This window comes from Leptodactylus fuscus, chromosome 3 (genome assembly GCF_031893055.1).
Source record: "Leptodactylus fuscus isolate aLepFus1 chromosome 3, aLepFus1.hap2, whole genome shotgun sequence".
Taxonomy (NCBI): Eukaryota; Metazoa; Chordata; class Amphibia; order Anura; family Leptodactylidae; genus Leptodactylus; species Leptodactylus fuscus.
Window position 1 is genome coordinate 125,232,122 of NC_134267.1, and position 15,045 is coordinate 125,247,166.

At 41.3% G+C, this 15,045-nt stretch overlaps 1 protein-coding gene across 1 annotated transcript in view; it reads right to left on the minus strand.

Annotated features, from left to right (window-relative positions):
- Nucleotides 1-15,045, minus strand: part of LOC142197756 (uncharacterized) — a 234,218-nt gene that overhangs the window by 41,885 nt on the left and 177,288 nt on the right. The window contains exons 81-88 of the mRNA XM_075268284.1: nt 12,534-12,793; nt 10,922-11,014; nt 9,927-10,039; nt 9,661-9,786; nt 9,441-9,549; nt 8,417-8,599; nt 7,318-7,473; nt 6,979-7,188 (exon numbers count right to left, since the gene is read on the minus strand). Of these exons, the coding sequence (XP_075124385.1) occupies nt 6,979-7,188; nt 7,318-7,473; nt 8,417-8,599; nt 9,441-9,549; nt 9,661-9,786; nt 9,927-10,039; nt 10,922-11,014; nt 12,534-12,793 (1,250 nt within the window). The remainder of the gene's footprint in view (nt 1-6,978; nt 7,189-7,317; nt 7,474-8,416; nt 8,600-9,440; nt 9,550-9,660; nt 9,787-9,926; nt 10,040-10,921; nt 11,015-12,533; nt 12,794-15,045) is intronic.

A 15,045-nucleotide genomic window follows, 5' to 3' on the forward strand; every position in this document is an offset into this window, starting at 1 on the left:
GCCGGGGTGGGCCTGTAGGCAGAGCAGGGCGTGTCTGTGGGCGGGGCTGGACATGTGGGCGTGGCCGCACAGATCGTGAGAGGTGGCCGCCCAGGCATCCCCGCTATCTGCTTCTTCACAGCGTAGGCTGAGAGTTATCTCTGGACACTGGCAGGCTGGGGCAGCCTGGTTGCATCCCGCGATCGACCCATACTTCCATTGCGATCGACCAGTAGATCGCGATCGACGTATTGGCACCCCTGAACTAAGGTAACTCGATTAAGTCAGTACTCCAAGGTACTTGATATAAATTCAGTTAATTGATTGGCCATGAAAGCAAACAAATCAAACAATATGTAACAGGGGCTTGGATAGTTGGTAGCTCACCTCATGGCGGACCTCAATCTCAAGATCCAACTACAAACTTTTCAACTGCAGCAACTTTAACTCTTCCCGCCGATGGCACTTTTTGACTTCCTGACCAAGCTCGATTTTTCAAAACTGACATGTGTCACTTTATGTGGCAATAACTTTGGAACGCTTTAACTTACCAAAGTGATTTTGAGATTGTTTTTCGTAACACATTATACTTCATGTTAGTAGTAAATTTTGGTTGATATGTTTTGTGTTTAATTATGAAAAAATAGGAAATTTGGTGGAAATACAGATAGTCAGACCGCCAAAATTATATCATAAATCTCATGTCCCAGATCTCTGCTTTATGTCGGCATCAAACTTTAGGCGCCCTTTTAATTTTTACAGACATTAGAAGGTTTACAAGTGAAACAACAATATTCAAAATTTTCAAGAAATTTCCAAAACCCATTTTTTAAGGGACTAATCCAGTTATGAAGGGGTTTTGAAAGACCCTTGTATTAAAACCCCCCATAAATCACCCCATTTTCAAAACTGCACCCCTTAAATAAGCCAAAACAACATATACCTAGTATTTTAACCCTATAAGTGCTTAACAGGAATTAAGACAAAATGGAGGTAAAATTTACACATTTGATTTTATTTTACTAATATTTTCGTTTAGCCCTAGAATTTGCACATTCACAAGGGGTTAAAGGATAAAACGCATCCCACAATTTGTTATGCAAGTTCTCCGGACTACCATAGTACCCCACTTGTGGGTGTAAACTACTATATGGACGCACAGCGAGACACAGAAGGGAAGGAGCGCGAAGGAGCTTTTAGAGGGCAGATCTGGCTGTGATCAGTTTCAGGAACCATGTCGCATTTACAAAGCCCTTGAGGTGTCAAAACAGTTGAAACCTCTAGAAAGTGACCCCATTTTTAAAACCGCACCCCTCAAAGAATTTATCAAGTGATGTAGTGAGCATTAGTAACCCCGAAGTGAATATATAAGCTGTGCGGAATAAATTGGGCACACCAAATCCCATTCTATTTTCCCACTAGCTCCTATGACACGAATGGGGAAGAGGGGCATTCTGGGGGATCAGCGCTGGTGTATTCTCTCTCATAAGCTCTAAATATGGGGTGTCCCCTGAAAACGCTTGCACAGCTTATACATTTCTTTCTAGTCGCAGCCACTTATGTCCTAATGATTTGACTTCACATTGCACTAGCTAGATTTTGATTTTGATTTTCTGGCAATGTGGCCATATGAGGGTTTGGTGTTTGTGGTATTAGATGTGCTTTTCAATGCCACCATTTTTGGGGCCTGTAACTTATTGACTACATTTTATTAACTCTTTCTGGGTGGGATGTAAAAGGAAACATCAATTCTGGCATTGCTTTTTAGCATTTCTTTTTTTTCCCCGTGCAGCGTACAGCATAAGTAACATGTTACTTTTATTCTGCGGGTCAGTACGGTTACGGCGATACCTTATATATATTATTTTTTTAATGCGTTGCTATTTGTGCAGAATAAAATTCAATTTAGGGGAAAAAATCAATTATTTTTGCATTGCCATCTTCTGAATGTATGGTGGGATGTCTCCAATGAGATCACATGGATATGGACATTTATACTAGATAGGGGCACATATAAGAGTCGAACATTAATATAATTGGGGGTGTATGACTATTACTGTCTTAAAAGTTCACCCCACAGTTTGGATGGGGATCAGTGAAGACTTAGGGGCATTTAAAACATGTACAGTGTATCATTCTATAATGGATAGATCTATGGACATCAGTGAGAAGGGTGTGATGGCGATATCAGCAACCGATTGTTGATTCCAACGGCTAGGAAAATGTACATCCATTTGCCATACATACGGAATAATGTATGGAATGATACCCATACCGGTCACCTTATATGTGATTCCATGGGGTGATGGCGCTGGGGGACAGAATGCCGCTTGCGCATCTATACCATCAAGAGTAGAGCGAGTAATAAATATATAGTACATTTACCGGATGGAGGGATGCAGCATACATTATGGGCAGTTGGATTACTGTCTGAGGGCGACACTATCAACTGACTTATATCGCTACTGGCTGTTGAGAGTTGACCGTTGCTATGGGTTACAGTCCATGGGTTGTAGACATGAATAGGGCCCCAGATACATGGGAATGGATCTAATACGGTCCTACAGTGCTGTTAATAGATCTGGAATGGGGGTATATCCCGGCATGGATATGAATAGGTTCTAATGAACCTGAAGTGACTAATACATCTGGTACCTACATCTTAGTGGCAGGGATATTTATCCGTGGTCATGAGTATAGTAGCAATGAGGTTGTACAGCACGCTCATCCTGTGATACGGCAGGTCCGTTATGTCCATGACCTCTGGATCATGAAGAGACATGGAATGTGACTGGGTCTAGATCCATTTAATACAAACGGACACGATTTTGTCTATGTATCCAATTATCTACTCCTTCCTGACCATCTAGATGCATGTGAATACACTGTATATGTAAGCCCCCGTCAACATTGTTTCACTTGTCCGGAATGATCATCCAATTATGTACTCTTTATTGACCATCCAGGTGCATGTGGATACATTGTAATTGTAAATATAAGTCCCCTTGAGTGCTGTCTTACATATCCGGAACGTTATATTGAGGAGACACTTACCTTTTGTTACACCGACTTGTTCAGTAATCTACTATGTGGGTTTTCTTCATAGACTGGTACGGCGATTGTGCGAATGACGAGACTCCGCCCGAACCACGCCCACTATGATGCTGCCCGACCAGCATGAATCCTGATGGTCGGCCTATGGTGGGCGGGTCTCGAGGGGGAGGAGCCACGACCGGATCGCGGGCTTTATAAACACAGCTAAAACAGCAGTCAGCGTCGGACTCGCTTGCATGCTGCAGCCCACCATCAGGGCTGCAGTTTTTGTGGTTTTAACCGCAATTTATTATTTTTGACGCTCTACTGAAATATAAATATCACTCTCCTGAGGAATCATAGATGAAACGCGTAGAGGGATAGACTGTTATATCTAAAATATAGTGTTAAGCCCTGGCTGTGAGCAGTGCCGGGGCTTGCCTTACTGAATCTATGCAGCCTGATTATAACCATCCCAGCAATAGTGAGCTCCCTTATACTGTTTGAAGGGTTTACAATAGAAGCTCGCAGCGGGGGTTTAAAAGATTAGAGGTGACATATTATCTTGTTGGATACTACCCATTAACTATGATTGGGATTACAATGTATCCTTGCCATCTCTATTAAGTATCTGACCCACTTGACCGACCATGCCATATAGGCTATGACTGCATAGTTTCTGTATTGAGTGTCAGAGGGGAAACGGAGTGGAGGTCTCATATGAGTTCTGATGTTAGGACATCGCCAGTGTGGATTTACAGGCAAATAACACAGAAAGAACTAGAGACACTCTCACCCTCCCCTCAGTTGCTATTTTGTCCTAAACATAGGGTGGGGAGGTTGTGCGTTCACACGACCCCCACCCTCTACATTGTTTTTTCTTTTATTTTAATTGTGGGGGGAACGACTTTTGTAGATTTTAATTGGACTATTAAAAGCTATGTTTTAGCAATTTTCATAGGGGTACCTTCTCTTGTGTCAATAACCATCTTCTGAAAGGCATAACATTTTTATTTTTCAGTAGACAGAGCTGGTTGAGGGCTTATTTTTTGCAGGATGACCTCTGCTTTCTATTGGTACCATTTTGGTTTTCATCTGACCATTTGATTACTTTTTATTGAACATTTTGTAAGGGAAAGGTGGTGAATAATCATTATTTTTTGCGGTTTTCTATGTTTTTTTTTATGATGTTCGCCGTTTGAATTCAATGTTTTAATTTTATTGTTCAGGTTATTACGGACGCGATGATACCAAATATGTAATTTTTTTTTCTATTTTTCTTTATTTTACATAATAAAACATTTTATATGGGAAAAAGGGATTTTGGGGGCTTTATTTATTTCTAATTTAATTTAAACTTATTTAAACTTTTTTATTTTTACTTTTTTATAACTTTTTTTCTCTGTCCTCATGGGGAATTGAAGCAATGATCTGCTGATCTCTGCTTAATTAGATGTATACTGCAATACACGTGTTACTCGTGTATTGCAGTGTACAGGAAACTGTCAGCCTGTGTAGACGCATGGGGCTGGCTGACAGCTTCCTTTTTGGCAGGATCAACCAGGTACGTGGAGGGGATGGCATGGGGCAGACCTGGGGTCCACTGATCAGACCCCTGGCTGCCCATCACCAACACTGGCACCCCCTGAAACAGTCGCGGGGGTGCCGATCGGCACCATAATATACTGAAACCCCTGAGATGCTGGCGGTCATGTTTGACCGCCGGCATCTCAGGGGTTAACACCTGCGATCAGACCCGGTTCCGACCGCGGGTGTTACAGGGTATTGTCAGCCGTAACATACGGCTGACACTCGCAGGACATGGTGCGCATACAGGTTCTGTGTGTGCACCATGCAGCCGCCGTAGTACTATGGCGGTTTGCAGGAAGTCCTTCCCGGCAGCGCCATACTATTATGGCGGATGTCGGGAAGGGATTAATATACGCTATTGGAGCTGAAATTACTGTGGCTGCTGGCACCGGAGTCCTGTATTGAATAATTTTTTGCCACTACCTCCACAAATTGGAAGTTGGTAACGTGCGTGCATGCTATCTTCCTTGGATGCCATAACCATTTATCAGGCTTCCTGATTCCCTGTTACTTGCCAGATTATGGGTGCAGAAAGTACTATCAAAGGTTGATAGGGCAGACACCTAAATCTAAGTTGCTGTTACACTTTACCTAGTGGATTCTGCCAGTAGCACATGCTCTTCACAAAGATTAAGTCATGTACACACAGACTGTACACTGAAACTGCAAATGGCTCATTAAATCAGTTATGGGGGGCAACAAGGTGGCTCAGTGATTAGCACTGCAGCCTTGCAGTGCTGGAGTCCTGGGTTCAAATCCTGCCAGAGACAACATCTGCAAGGAGTTTGTATGTTCTCCCTGTGTTTGCGTGGATTTCTTCCCATACTCCGAAAGACATACTAATAGGGAAAAATGTACATGGTGAACTCTATATGGGGATCCCAATCTACAAAAAAAATCAGTTATGGTTCCTTTGATTGTCCCATAACAAGGATCCTATCTATATTGCTAGTTTATGTGGATTTAAGACTTTTTCTAAATACATTGCTTTATCAAAACTGCTTTGTTTGGCCACTATCTAAATGTATTCTCTTCATTGTTTACATGCGTTTCTATAACCACGGGCCCCAGATCACAGGCTTATCTGCTCAGTCCCCGAGTGACGTAGCTACCTGCTCTCAGGGGGAGGGAGGGGCTGAGTACTGGGAGCAGCTCTGAGCTGTGTATGTGTCTGCCACAGACAAGCAACAGAGCTCCTCATATAGGGAAGGGGGAGGTGAGAGCTCCAGGATTTCTGAGCTCTTATCTCCTGCTCTTCCACTTATCAGTCGGTTTAATTGAATTTGCCTGATAAGGGCTGAGATAGGGAGTCTGGTACCTCTGTATGTATTACAAACTGACTCAAATCCAATTCTGCTATATCAGCCTCTACATCAGTTTTATACTGTGGTAATTAATTTACAACCAATCCCTCAATACTGACTGCAAACATAGCAGATAGCAGAGCAAGTGAAACCCAGAAAGTGAAAAGAGAAAACCAGGAAGTGAAGAGAGCAGACAGCCTGCAGGTTGGTGAACAAGGGAGATGGGAATACCACTTTAATTGGATAACTGGGGTAATTCTAGAGCCAATACGTGCCAATGAGCGCTGACCCCCAGGTCCTCCCCGCAATTTCCCCTAGCCACCCTGTTGATGATACGTTCTGGTGTCTGCCCTATTAACCCTCGATGGTATTTTTTGCCCCCATAATGGTGACCATGGGTAATGGGGACTTTGGGTTCGATTCCGAAGAGTGGGCCTGAGAAACGGCTACCACATTCAAGGGAGGCAGCAGGCGCACAAATTACTCATTTTGAATTCGGAAAGGTGGTGACAAAAAAAATAACAATACAGGACTCTTTCAAGGCCCTGTAATTGGAATGAGTACACTTTAAATCCCTTAATGAGGATCTATTGGAGGGCAAGTCTGGTGCCAGCAGCCGCAGTAATTCTAGCTTAAATAGCATACATTAAAGTTGCTGCAGTTAAAACGCTTTTAGTTGGATCTTGGGATCAAGCTAGTGGTCTGCTGTGAGGCGAGCTACTGCCTGTCCTAGCCCTGTTGCATATGGTTTGCATCAAGTACCTTAGAGTGCCAAATTAATTTGTAACGTCTGTTGTCTTGATCGGTTGCTAATGGATACAAGTATAACAATCTGTTAGTAATAAGGAAGTCATGGCTGGGCTTCTGACAAGTCCCAGATCATAGAAAGCTCCTTCATTCATGGTCGTATCCATTGCCACCAGATCAGGACAACAGACATTCATCACTAAAATGATGAGAGAAAATCTATAAAACATTGCACATTTTTAATTATCTATATTTGCAAAAATGTTTAACTTTGAATTGTCTACAAATTTAAGTATAAATGGGAAAACCCTTTTAAAGAACCTACTTGTTTCAGTTGTAAGTGTTGCTCTTTTAGTCTAGGCTTTTCTAGTTCAATAAACCTGTCCAACAGTTGCTCTACTAATCCTTCTCTGTCCTGGTGGAAGTACAGGACGGTGCAGAAAGCAGCTATTGTTGGCGGTATTTCTTCTGGCATTTTGGTTGTATGTAGGTAAAGGCGGAAAGAAGGATGACACTCTACTTCATGCCTTCCCACCTGTAAACACAAGATAATGACAGTCTAGTTACGTTATTTCCTATACATTTTCTTCAGTTTAATGTTATATAAACATTTAGTTTTATGATATGATTGTACATACAAAGATACAGTTGTGACTGCACATACCATCATCTTGAATGGCACATTATGCTGCAGAAATTCTCTTTTGGCATGGAGAATATGTCTAAGGCGAACATCATACGACAGGTCTTGTATTTCACAATAAGTCAGCAGCAGGGGATGTCCAACTGTAAGACATGTGTCCATCTCAGTCAGTAAAACCTAAAAATGATTAAAACAATTCTGAGTTACTGCTTACACATCAAAAGAAACAAGTCATCTATACTTAAACAACTACTTGCTCACTTTACATGAATTATGACATCACTTTTTATATAAAGCAACATTTAGAGATACAAGTATGTACAACCGATGATAAAATCAGAGATATATTATATTTATATTGCTATGAGCATTTTTTAGCTAAGCACATACTTGCATAGCCTTTAGAAAAGCTATTTCACACCTACCTTTAGTATGTAAATTGACTCATTAGATTTTGAATAAGTCCGTTTTTATTCATATGCTAATTAGCCTCCAGCATGCACTCCAGAAGGGTCTGCTATTCTCTGCTATGTATGTGAGAGCAGAGAGATGAGTTATCAGCAGCCTCTCTTCTCTCATACACATAGAGAATAGAGGCTGCACACACATACTTCCAGAGTGCATGGAGAAGGCTAATTAGCATATGAATTAAAACTGACTTATTCAAAAACTACTGAGGCAATTTACATACAAAAGGTAGGTGTGGAATATCCTTTCTAAAGGCTATGCAAGTATGTGCTTAGCTAAAAATAGCTTTTCCCAATGATAGAGCCCCTTTAAGGTTGCACAATACAACACTTCAAAAATTAAAGTGGATCTTTTGTGAGACATCTTAAGAGATAAACTAGTGGACCCCAACTGTACTCCGCTATGAACTAGAACACAAAGAGCTTTAAGTTGCTTTCTGCCACACGGAATAGACAGCTGTACACAAATACACCACTGTACGGCTCAATAGCTACTGCATTTTCTTTCATCGATAACGTGTTGATGAAAATGATGTATGCTACACTAAAATCTATACTGGGTTACTGCTTGGCAGTGCTTTAGTATCATATATGGTCAAAATTAGAAACAGCCATTGCAAAGGGTATAACTAAAAAGAAAATACTTTGCTTACATTATACATTACTTCTACTGTGTCTTCTGGTAACAGGCCTTTAATCCAGTCGATTGCCTGTCCTGTGGGGTCACTTACTAACACCCAAGAATTAGTGGTTGCTGTATGAGAAAAAATGCACGAATTATCTAAAGCAATGGGGTTTGTTGGGAGCCCTCTCTTCTCCAAAGTCTTGATGTCAATCTATAAAAAAAAAAACAGTCAATTTTCAAAATACACAGAACAGCAATAGTATATTTTTTCCAGAAAAAATACATCACTGAACTGCACATTATAACAAAATGGAAAATTGTTATGAACCCACTGGATTTGATCAAAAGATGAAGTGGAAATAGAACCATTTGATAGAACTTGAGTTAGACCAGCAGAGTAGATAAATTTATGGGGTTTTCCCTGTTATGAACACTTATTCCCTATCCACAGGACAGCGGATAAGTGTCTGATCACTCGAGGCCCAATCACTGGGTCCTCCCCACTTATCAGGAGGATGGGGGACCAAAAGTTTCCATAAAGATTCCCTGTGAATGGAGCGCCAGTGCTCTTGTGTGACCTCTGCTTCATTCACCTCTATGGGTCTGACAGGACTGTTATCGCTGCAGCCCGACAGAAGTGATTGGAGTGCCAGTCTGTATTACAGTAGGATTGGAATGGGCTAGCAGTATAGCACAACTGAGTCTGATCCAGAGATGAGATGGTATAGCAGGCCTAAACCAGCAGTATAGCCGTGTTCAGTCAGTAGTATAACTGGTTCAGTAGAGTAGTCCAGTGCCATTGAAGTATTGCAGCAATCATCACACTAGATGAGGCACAGAAGCTATGTAATCATATAGGGTTAAATAACAATGGATGGGGATGTATGTGGTTAGCATCCAGTTGCTGCACCTCCTGATGTTCAGTGCAGACAGCTGCCACAGGAGGTGGAGGCAGTACACGCTGCATCCAGATGTTATTGACATAATCTTTACTGGAAATTTCAGAACACACTATACAGTATACTACACAGTATCAACAGTAAGTACATTACCGGAGATTGCATGAGCTGAATGAGAGGAAGGTCCTTCAGAAGCGTTCTCTGGGGAAGGGGAAGACCGCACCACTCACATACTTTATAAAGCAAGTCAGTAACTTTCCTCCTAGCATAAAATATAGCAAATTAGGAATATTGTTCAATATGTTATTTTATTACATATCACTAGAAGTACAGCTTGTTAAAAGTCTATTAAATTTGACATTTCAATTCTCACCTCCCATTCACACTGAGGGCAGGGCAATACGTGAGAAAGGCTGCCGCAAGCACACAGTTTGTCAGCAGATGACGGCTATTACTTTGCTTCAGTTTCTCTCTCCATTCTAATTCTTGCATTTTCAATCTTCAAAATATGAATGAGATTAGATATTTAGCTGAATTATCAAACCATACAGCTCACAGGTGCCAGGTAATATGTACAGATAAAGTGAAATCTAGTGAGATATTTAGTAGATATTGTGATATTTTTAGATATTAACAAACCTGTCCAGCATGTTTACTGCTGCATGTAGCCTCTCTTGGCATGACTGCAATTCTTCCTCAACTTGGTGCTTAGAATGGACAGCAACATCATACTCTTCATGGAGCTGCATGACCTATTGTTGTAAATAAATATTCTGTTAAAATAATTATATCTACAAGATGCATAAAGCCTACTACCCATATTCAAAGTCATTGCAACCAGTGTGTATACAAAGAAAGTGCTTGTAACTATTTAGAAATTGGCACCTATATCTTCATTACCTACTCAGCTTTCTGGCATCAAAGCGACTACTAAATATCAACAAGTTATTAAGCACTCTTACTTATAATAGTAAGACCTGGTTCACATCTGCGTTCGGTATTCCGTTCAGGTAGTCTGCATGGGGACCCCCCGAATGTAATACTGAGCGCATTGACAAGCCGTAAGCAACGAAAGCAAACGGACCCCATTGACTATAATGGGGTCAGTGTGTTTTCCGCGCAGTGTGTGCACGGAGAATGCGGAGAGAAAAGTACTTCATGAACTACTATTTTCTCTGCATGACTCGTGCGGACAGCTCGCGGAAAACACATGGACCCAATTTTAGTCTATGGGGTCCTTTTGCTTTCATTGCTCACGGCTTGTCAATGCATTCGGTATTACATTCGGGGGGTCCCCATGCAGACTACCTGAATGGAATACCGAACACAGATGTGAACCAGGCCTAAGCCTAGTGTACTCAAAAAAAAAATATTTAACTAAAACCTCATGGGTTTCAAATGTGACAAATAATGTGACAAAATTTATGTGACAGGATATTGTTAAAAATATGAGGAAAAAGAAGTTCTTAAAAGGGAAACGTTTTTCAGTGGTGCAGCTAACTTTGTAAGAAGAATGGAAGGAGATAAAAAAAATACAAAAAAAAAATCGATGGAAACTGGTTACTATAATTGCAACAACATTCTGTGTGAAGAATGTGTTTTTAATAATATCTGAACTAAATATGAACTGTTACCTCTTTTTGTAGACCAGGAAGATCATCTGCTGTGAGCGAGTTCAGTGTCTGATGATATAACACAGTTAGCTCTTCTTCAAAGATTTCTGGCAACTAAATAAAATTTGAATGTAATTATCTTGATATTACATTAATATGTACATTGTATTGAATTATATGCTTTATATATATATATATATATATATATATATATATATATATATATATATATCTTTAGGATACTATAGGTTAAAATATCAATACATAGCACTGAAACCCAGCACCCGCACCAATCAGCTGGTATTGAAATTAAAGTATCATATAGACAGAAGCAGACAACTTTGTACAACTTGTAGTGGCATTGCTGGAAATTGAGCTGCAGTAACTCGGAATGGCCACTACATGGTATAAAGAGTTGTCTGCTTTTGGTGCTATACACTGTGTTAACTTCAGTAGCTGTGTCTCTCCAGTACAGCTAACAGGTGGGGATGTGTTGTGTCGGGCCTCCACCAATAACATATTGAACAGCTATCTTAAGTATAAGTCATTAATATAAATCTCAGAAAATCCCTTTAAGTGATTACTAACTTTACAGACAACATTTGATAGAGCATATGATTCTGAACCAAAATTTAATGTACTTTAACGAAAAATATTGCTGTTTTCTGCCTAATAAATGTCTCTAAGACTAAGGCCCCACACAGGAAGCCGCAGCCAAACAGCACTGCGGAATAGGCCCCAGAGTAAACGCATCATGCTTTCTTGAACCGCACTTATCACAGAAAGTTTGCAGCATTTCTATAGGTATAATTCGACATGCTGCGGTTTACAAAAACGCATGAAAACAAAGATGCCCTTTAATGCCATTTACGATAACTGAGTTACACTGGAAATTTGCCAGTCCTTGACTGGTGTAGATTTCAATTCTCTCGCATGGGGTCTCCTAGTCGTGTGCCAAAGTTATTAAGAGACCAGAAATTCTGGCACATTTTGCTCCAATGAACAAATGGTTTAAGACTGGCACATAAAGAATCAGTCTTAAATAATCACCCCTTTTATGTTAGCTATTTTTGAAGAACGGCTGTTTTGTATTGAAAATGGAGACACTCATGATCTCGTAAACTAAGGAATACTTATATACATAATCCATTCAAGGAACAACACTGAGAACCCTAGCTGCTTCAGTTAAAAAACATTGTCATCCTAGTTCTCAAGGCTTTGGACTTTACACTCATTTACAAACATTCATATGAAGCATCTTAAAAAGATTTTGTTCTGTAGGTGGTTTGCTAAAGTAGTCTATAATAAAACTCAATACTGAATTCTCTGAATTTACTATTGTCAAAATAAACACAATTATATCCCTTTATTTTCATCGAAGTCTGTGCTTTAATGGGGTTGTGACAATAAGAACACTTATAAGTGTCTGACTGCTGGGGTCACCCAACAATGAGGAGAATGGGGGGCCGATAGTCCACCTAAAGCCTTGTTGTGAATGGAGGGCCAGTGCACTTGTATGCCTGGCGCTCCATACACTTCTATGGGACTACTGGGACTGTAAAGTACTAAATAAAATCCACTTAAGAAAAGAACTGTAGTTTTGTTACCAGCTTAGCATATGTCATATACTCACCACTCTAGATTGTGCCTCTTTTAATATCAGATCTTCTTTCTCTGTTTCTAAATTGGCCAACTTTTTCTGAGATTCCTTTAGTGGTGTACAAAGACGAGTATACTCTACAACGGCAACAACGAATGCTACCAAAGATGCGGCATCCTCTGAACTGTATCGGGCAGTTGCTATAGTGATTCCTCCTCCTTTTGCATCTTTATTTTTGTTATTATCAGTGTGAGAATATTTTTTGGCTGGAGTGATGGACTGAGGAGTTGCATCTGCAAATGTTAAAGGGAAATGTGAATTAAGTTCCACCACTTAAAAAGAAGAGAGGCGTCTGTAATTTACATCATAGGTAGACCTCAACTATGAGAGACAAAATGAGAAAACAAATCCAGAAAATCACATTGTCTGATTTTGTAAGAATTTATTTGCAAATTATGGTGGAAAATAAGTATTTGGTCAGTAACAAAATTTCATCTCAATACTTTGTTATACACTCACCGGCCACTTTATTAGGTACACCATGCTAGTAACGGGTTGGACCCCCTTTTGCCTTCAGAACTGCCTCAATTCTTCGTGGCATAGATTCAACAAGGTGCTGGAAGCATTCCTCAGAGATTTTGGTCCATATTGACATGATGGCATCACACAGTTGCCGCAGATTTGTCGGCTGCACATCCATGATGCGAATCTCCCGTTCCACCACATCCCAAAGATGCTCTATTGGATTGAGATCTGGTGACTGTGGAGGCCATTGGAGTACAGTGAACTCATTGTCATGTTCAAGAAACCAGTCTGAGATGATTCCAGCTTTATGACATGGCGCATTATCCTGCTGAAAGTAGCCATCAGATGTTGGGTACATTGTGGTCATAAAGGGATGGACATGGTCAGCAACAATACTCAGGTAGGCTTTGGCGTTGCAACGATGCTCAATTGGTACCAAGGGGCCCAAAGAGTGCCAAGAAAATATTCCCCACACCATGACACCACCACCAGCCTGAATCGTTGATACAAGGCAGGATGGATCCATGCTTTCATGTTGTTGACGCCAAATTCTGACCCTACCATCCGAATGTCGCAGCAGAAATCGAGACTCATCAGACCAGGCAACGTTTTTCCAATCTTCAATTGTCCAATTTCGATGAGCTTGTGCAAATTGTAGCCTCAGTTTCCTGTTCTTAGCTGAAAGGAGTGGCACCCGGTGTGGTCTTCTGCTGCTGTAGCCCATCTGCCTCAAAGTTCGACGTACTGTGCGTTCAGAGATGCTCTTCTGGCTACCTTGGTTGTAACGGGTGGCTATTTGAGTCACTGTTGCCTTTCTATCAGCTCGAACCAGTCTGGCCATTCTCCTCTGACCTCAACAACGCATTTCCGCCCACAGAACTGCCGCTCACTGGATGTTTTTTCTTTTTCGGACCATTCTCTGTAAACCCTAGAGATGGTTGTGCGTGAAAATCCCAGTAGATCAGCAGTTTCTGAAATACTTAGACCAGCCCTTCTGGCACCAACAACCATGCCACGTTCAAAGGCACTCAAATCACCTTTCTTCCCCATACTGATGCTCGGTTTGAACTGCAGGAGATTGTCTTGATCATGTCTACATGCCTAAATGCACTGGGTTGCCGCCATGTGATTGGCTGATTAGAAATTAAGTGTTAACGAGCAGTTGGACAGGTGTACCTAATAAAGTGGCCGGTGAGTGTATATCCTTTGTTGGCAATGACAGAGGTCAAACGTTTTCTGTAAGTCTTCACAAGGTTGGCACACACTGTTGTTGGTATGTTGGCCTATTCCTCCATGCAGATCTCCTCTAGAGCAGTGATGTTTTGGGGCTGTCGCTTGGCAACACGGACTTTCAACTCCCTCCAAAGGTTTTCTATAGGGTTGAGATCTGGAGACTGGCTAGGCCACTCCAGGACCTTGAAATGCTTCTTACAAAGCCACTCCTTCGTTGCCCTGGCGGTGTGCTTTGGATCATTGTCATGTTGAAAGACCCAGCCACGTTTCATCTTCAATGCCCTTGCTGATGGAAGGAGGTTTGCACTCAAAATCTCACGATACATGGCCCCATTCATTCTTTCGTATACCCGGATCAGTCGTCCTGGCCCCTTTGCAGAGAAACAGCCCCAAAGCATGATGTTTCCACCCCCATGCTTTACAGTAGGTATGGTGTTTGATGGATGCAACTCAGTATTCTTTTTCCTCCAAACACGAAAAGTTGTGTTTCTACCAAACAGTTCCAGTTTCGTTTCATCAGACCATAGGACATTCTCCCAATACTCTTCTGGATCATCCAAATGCTCTCTAGCAAACTTCAGATGGGCCCGGACATGTACTGGCTTAAGCAGTGGGACACGTCTGGCACTGCAGGATCTGAGTCCCTGGCGGCGTAGTGTGTTACTGATGGTAGGCTTTGTTACATTGGTCCCAGCTCTCTGCAGTTCATTCACTAGGTCCCCCTGCATGGTTCTGGGATTTTTGCTCACCGTTCTTGTGATCATTTTGACCCCACGGGGTGAGATTT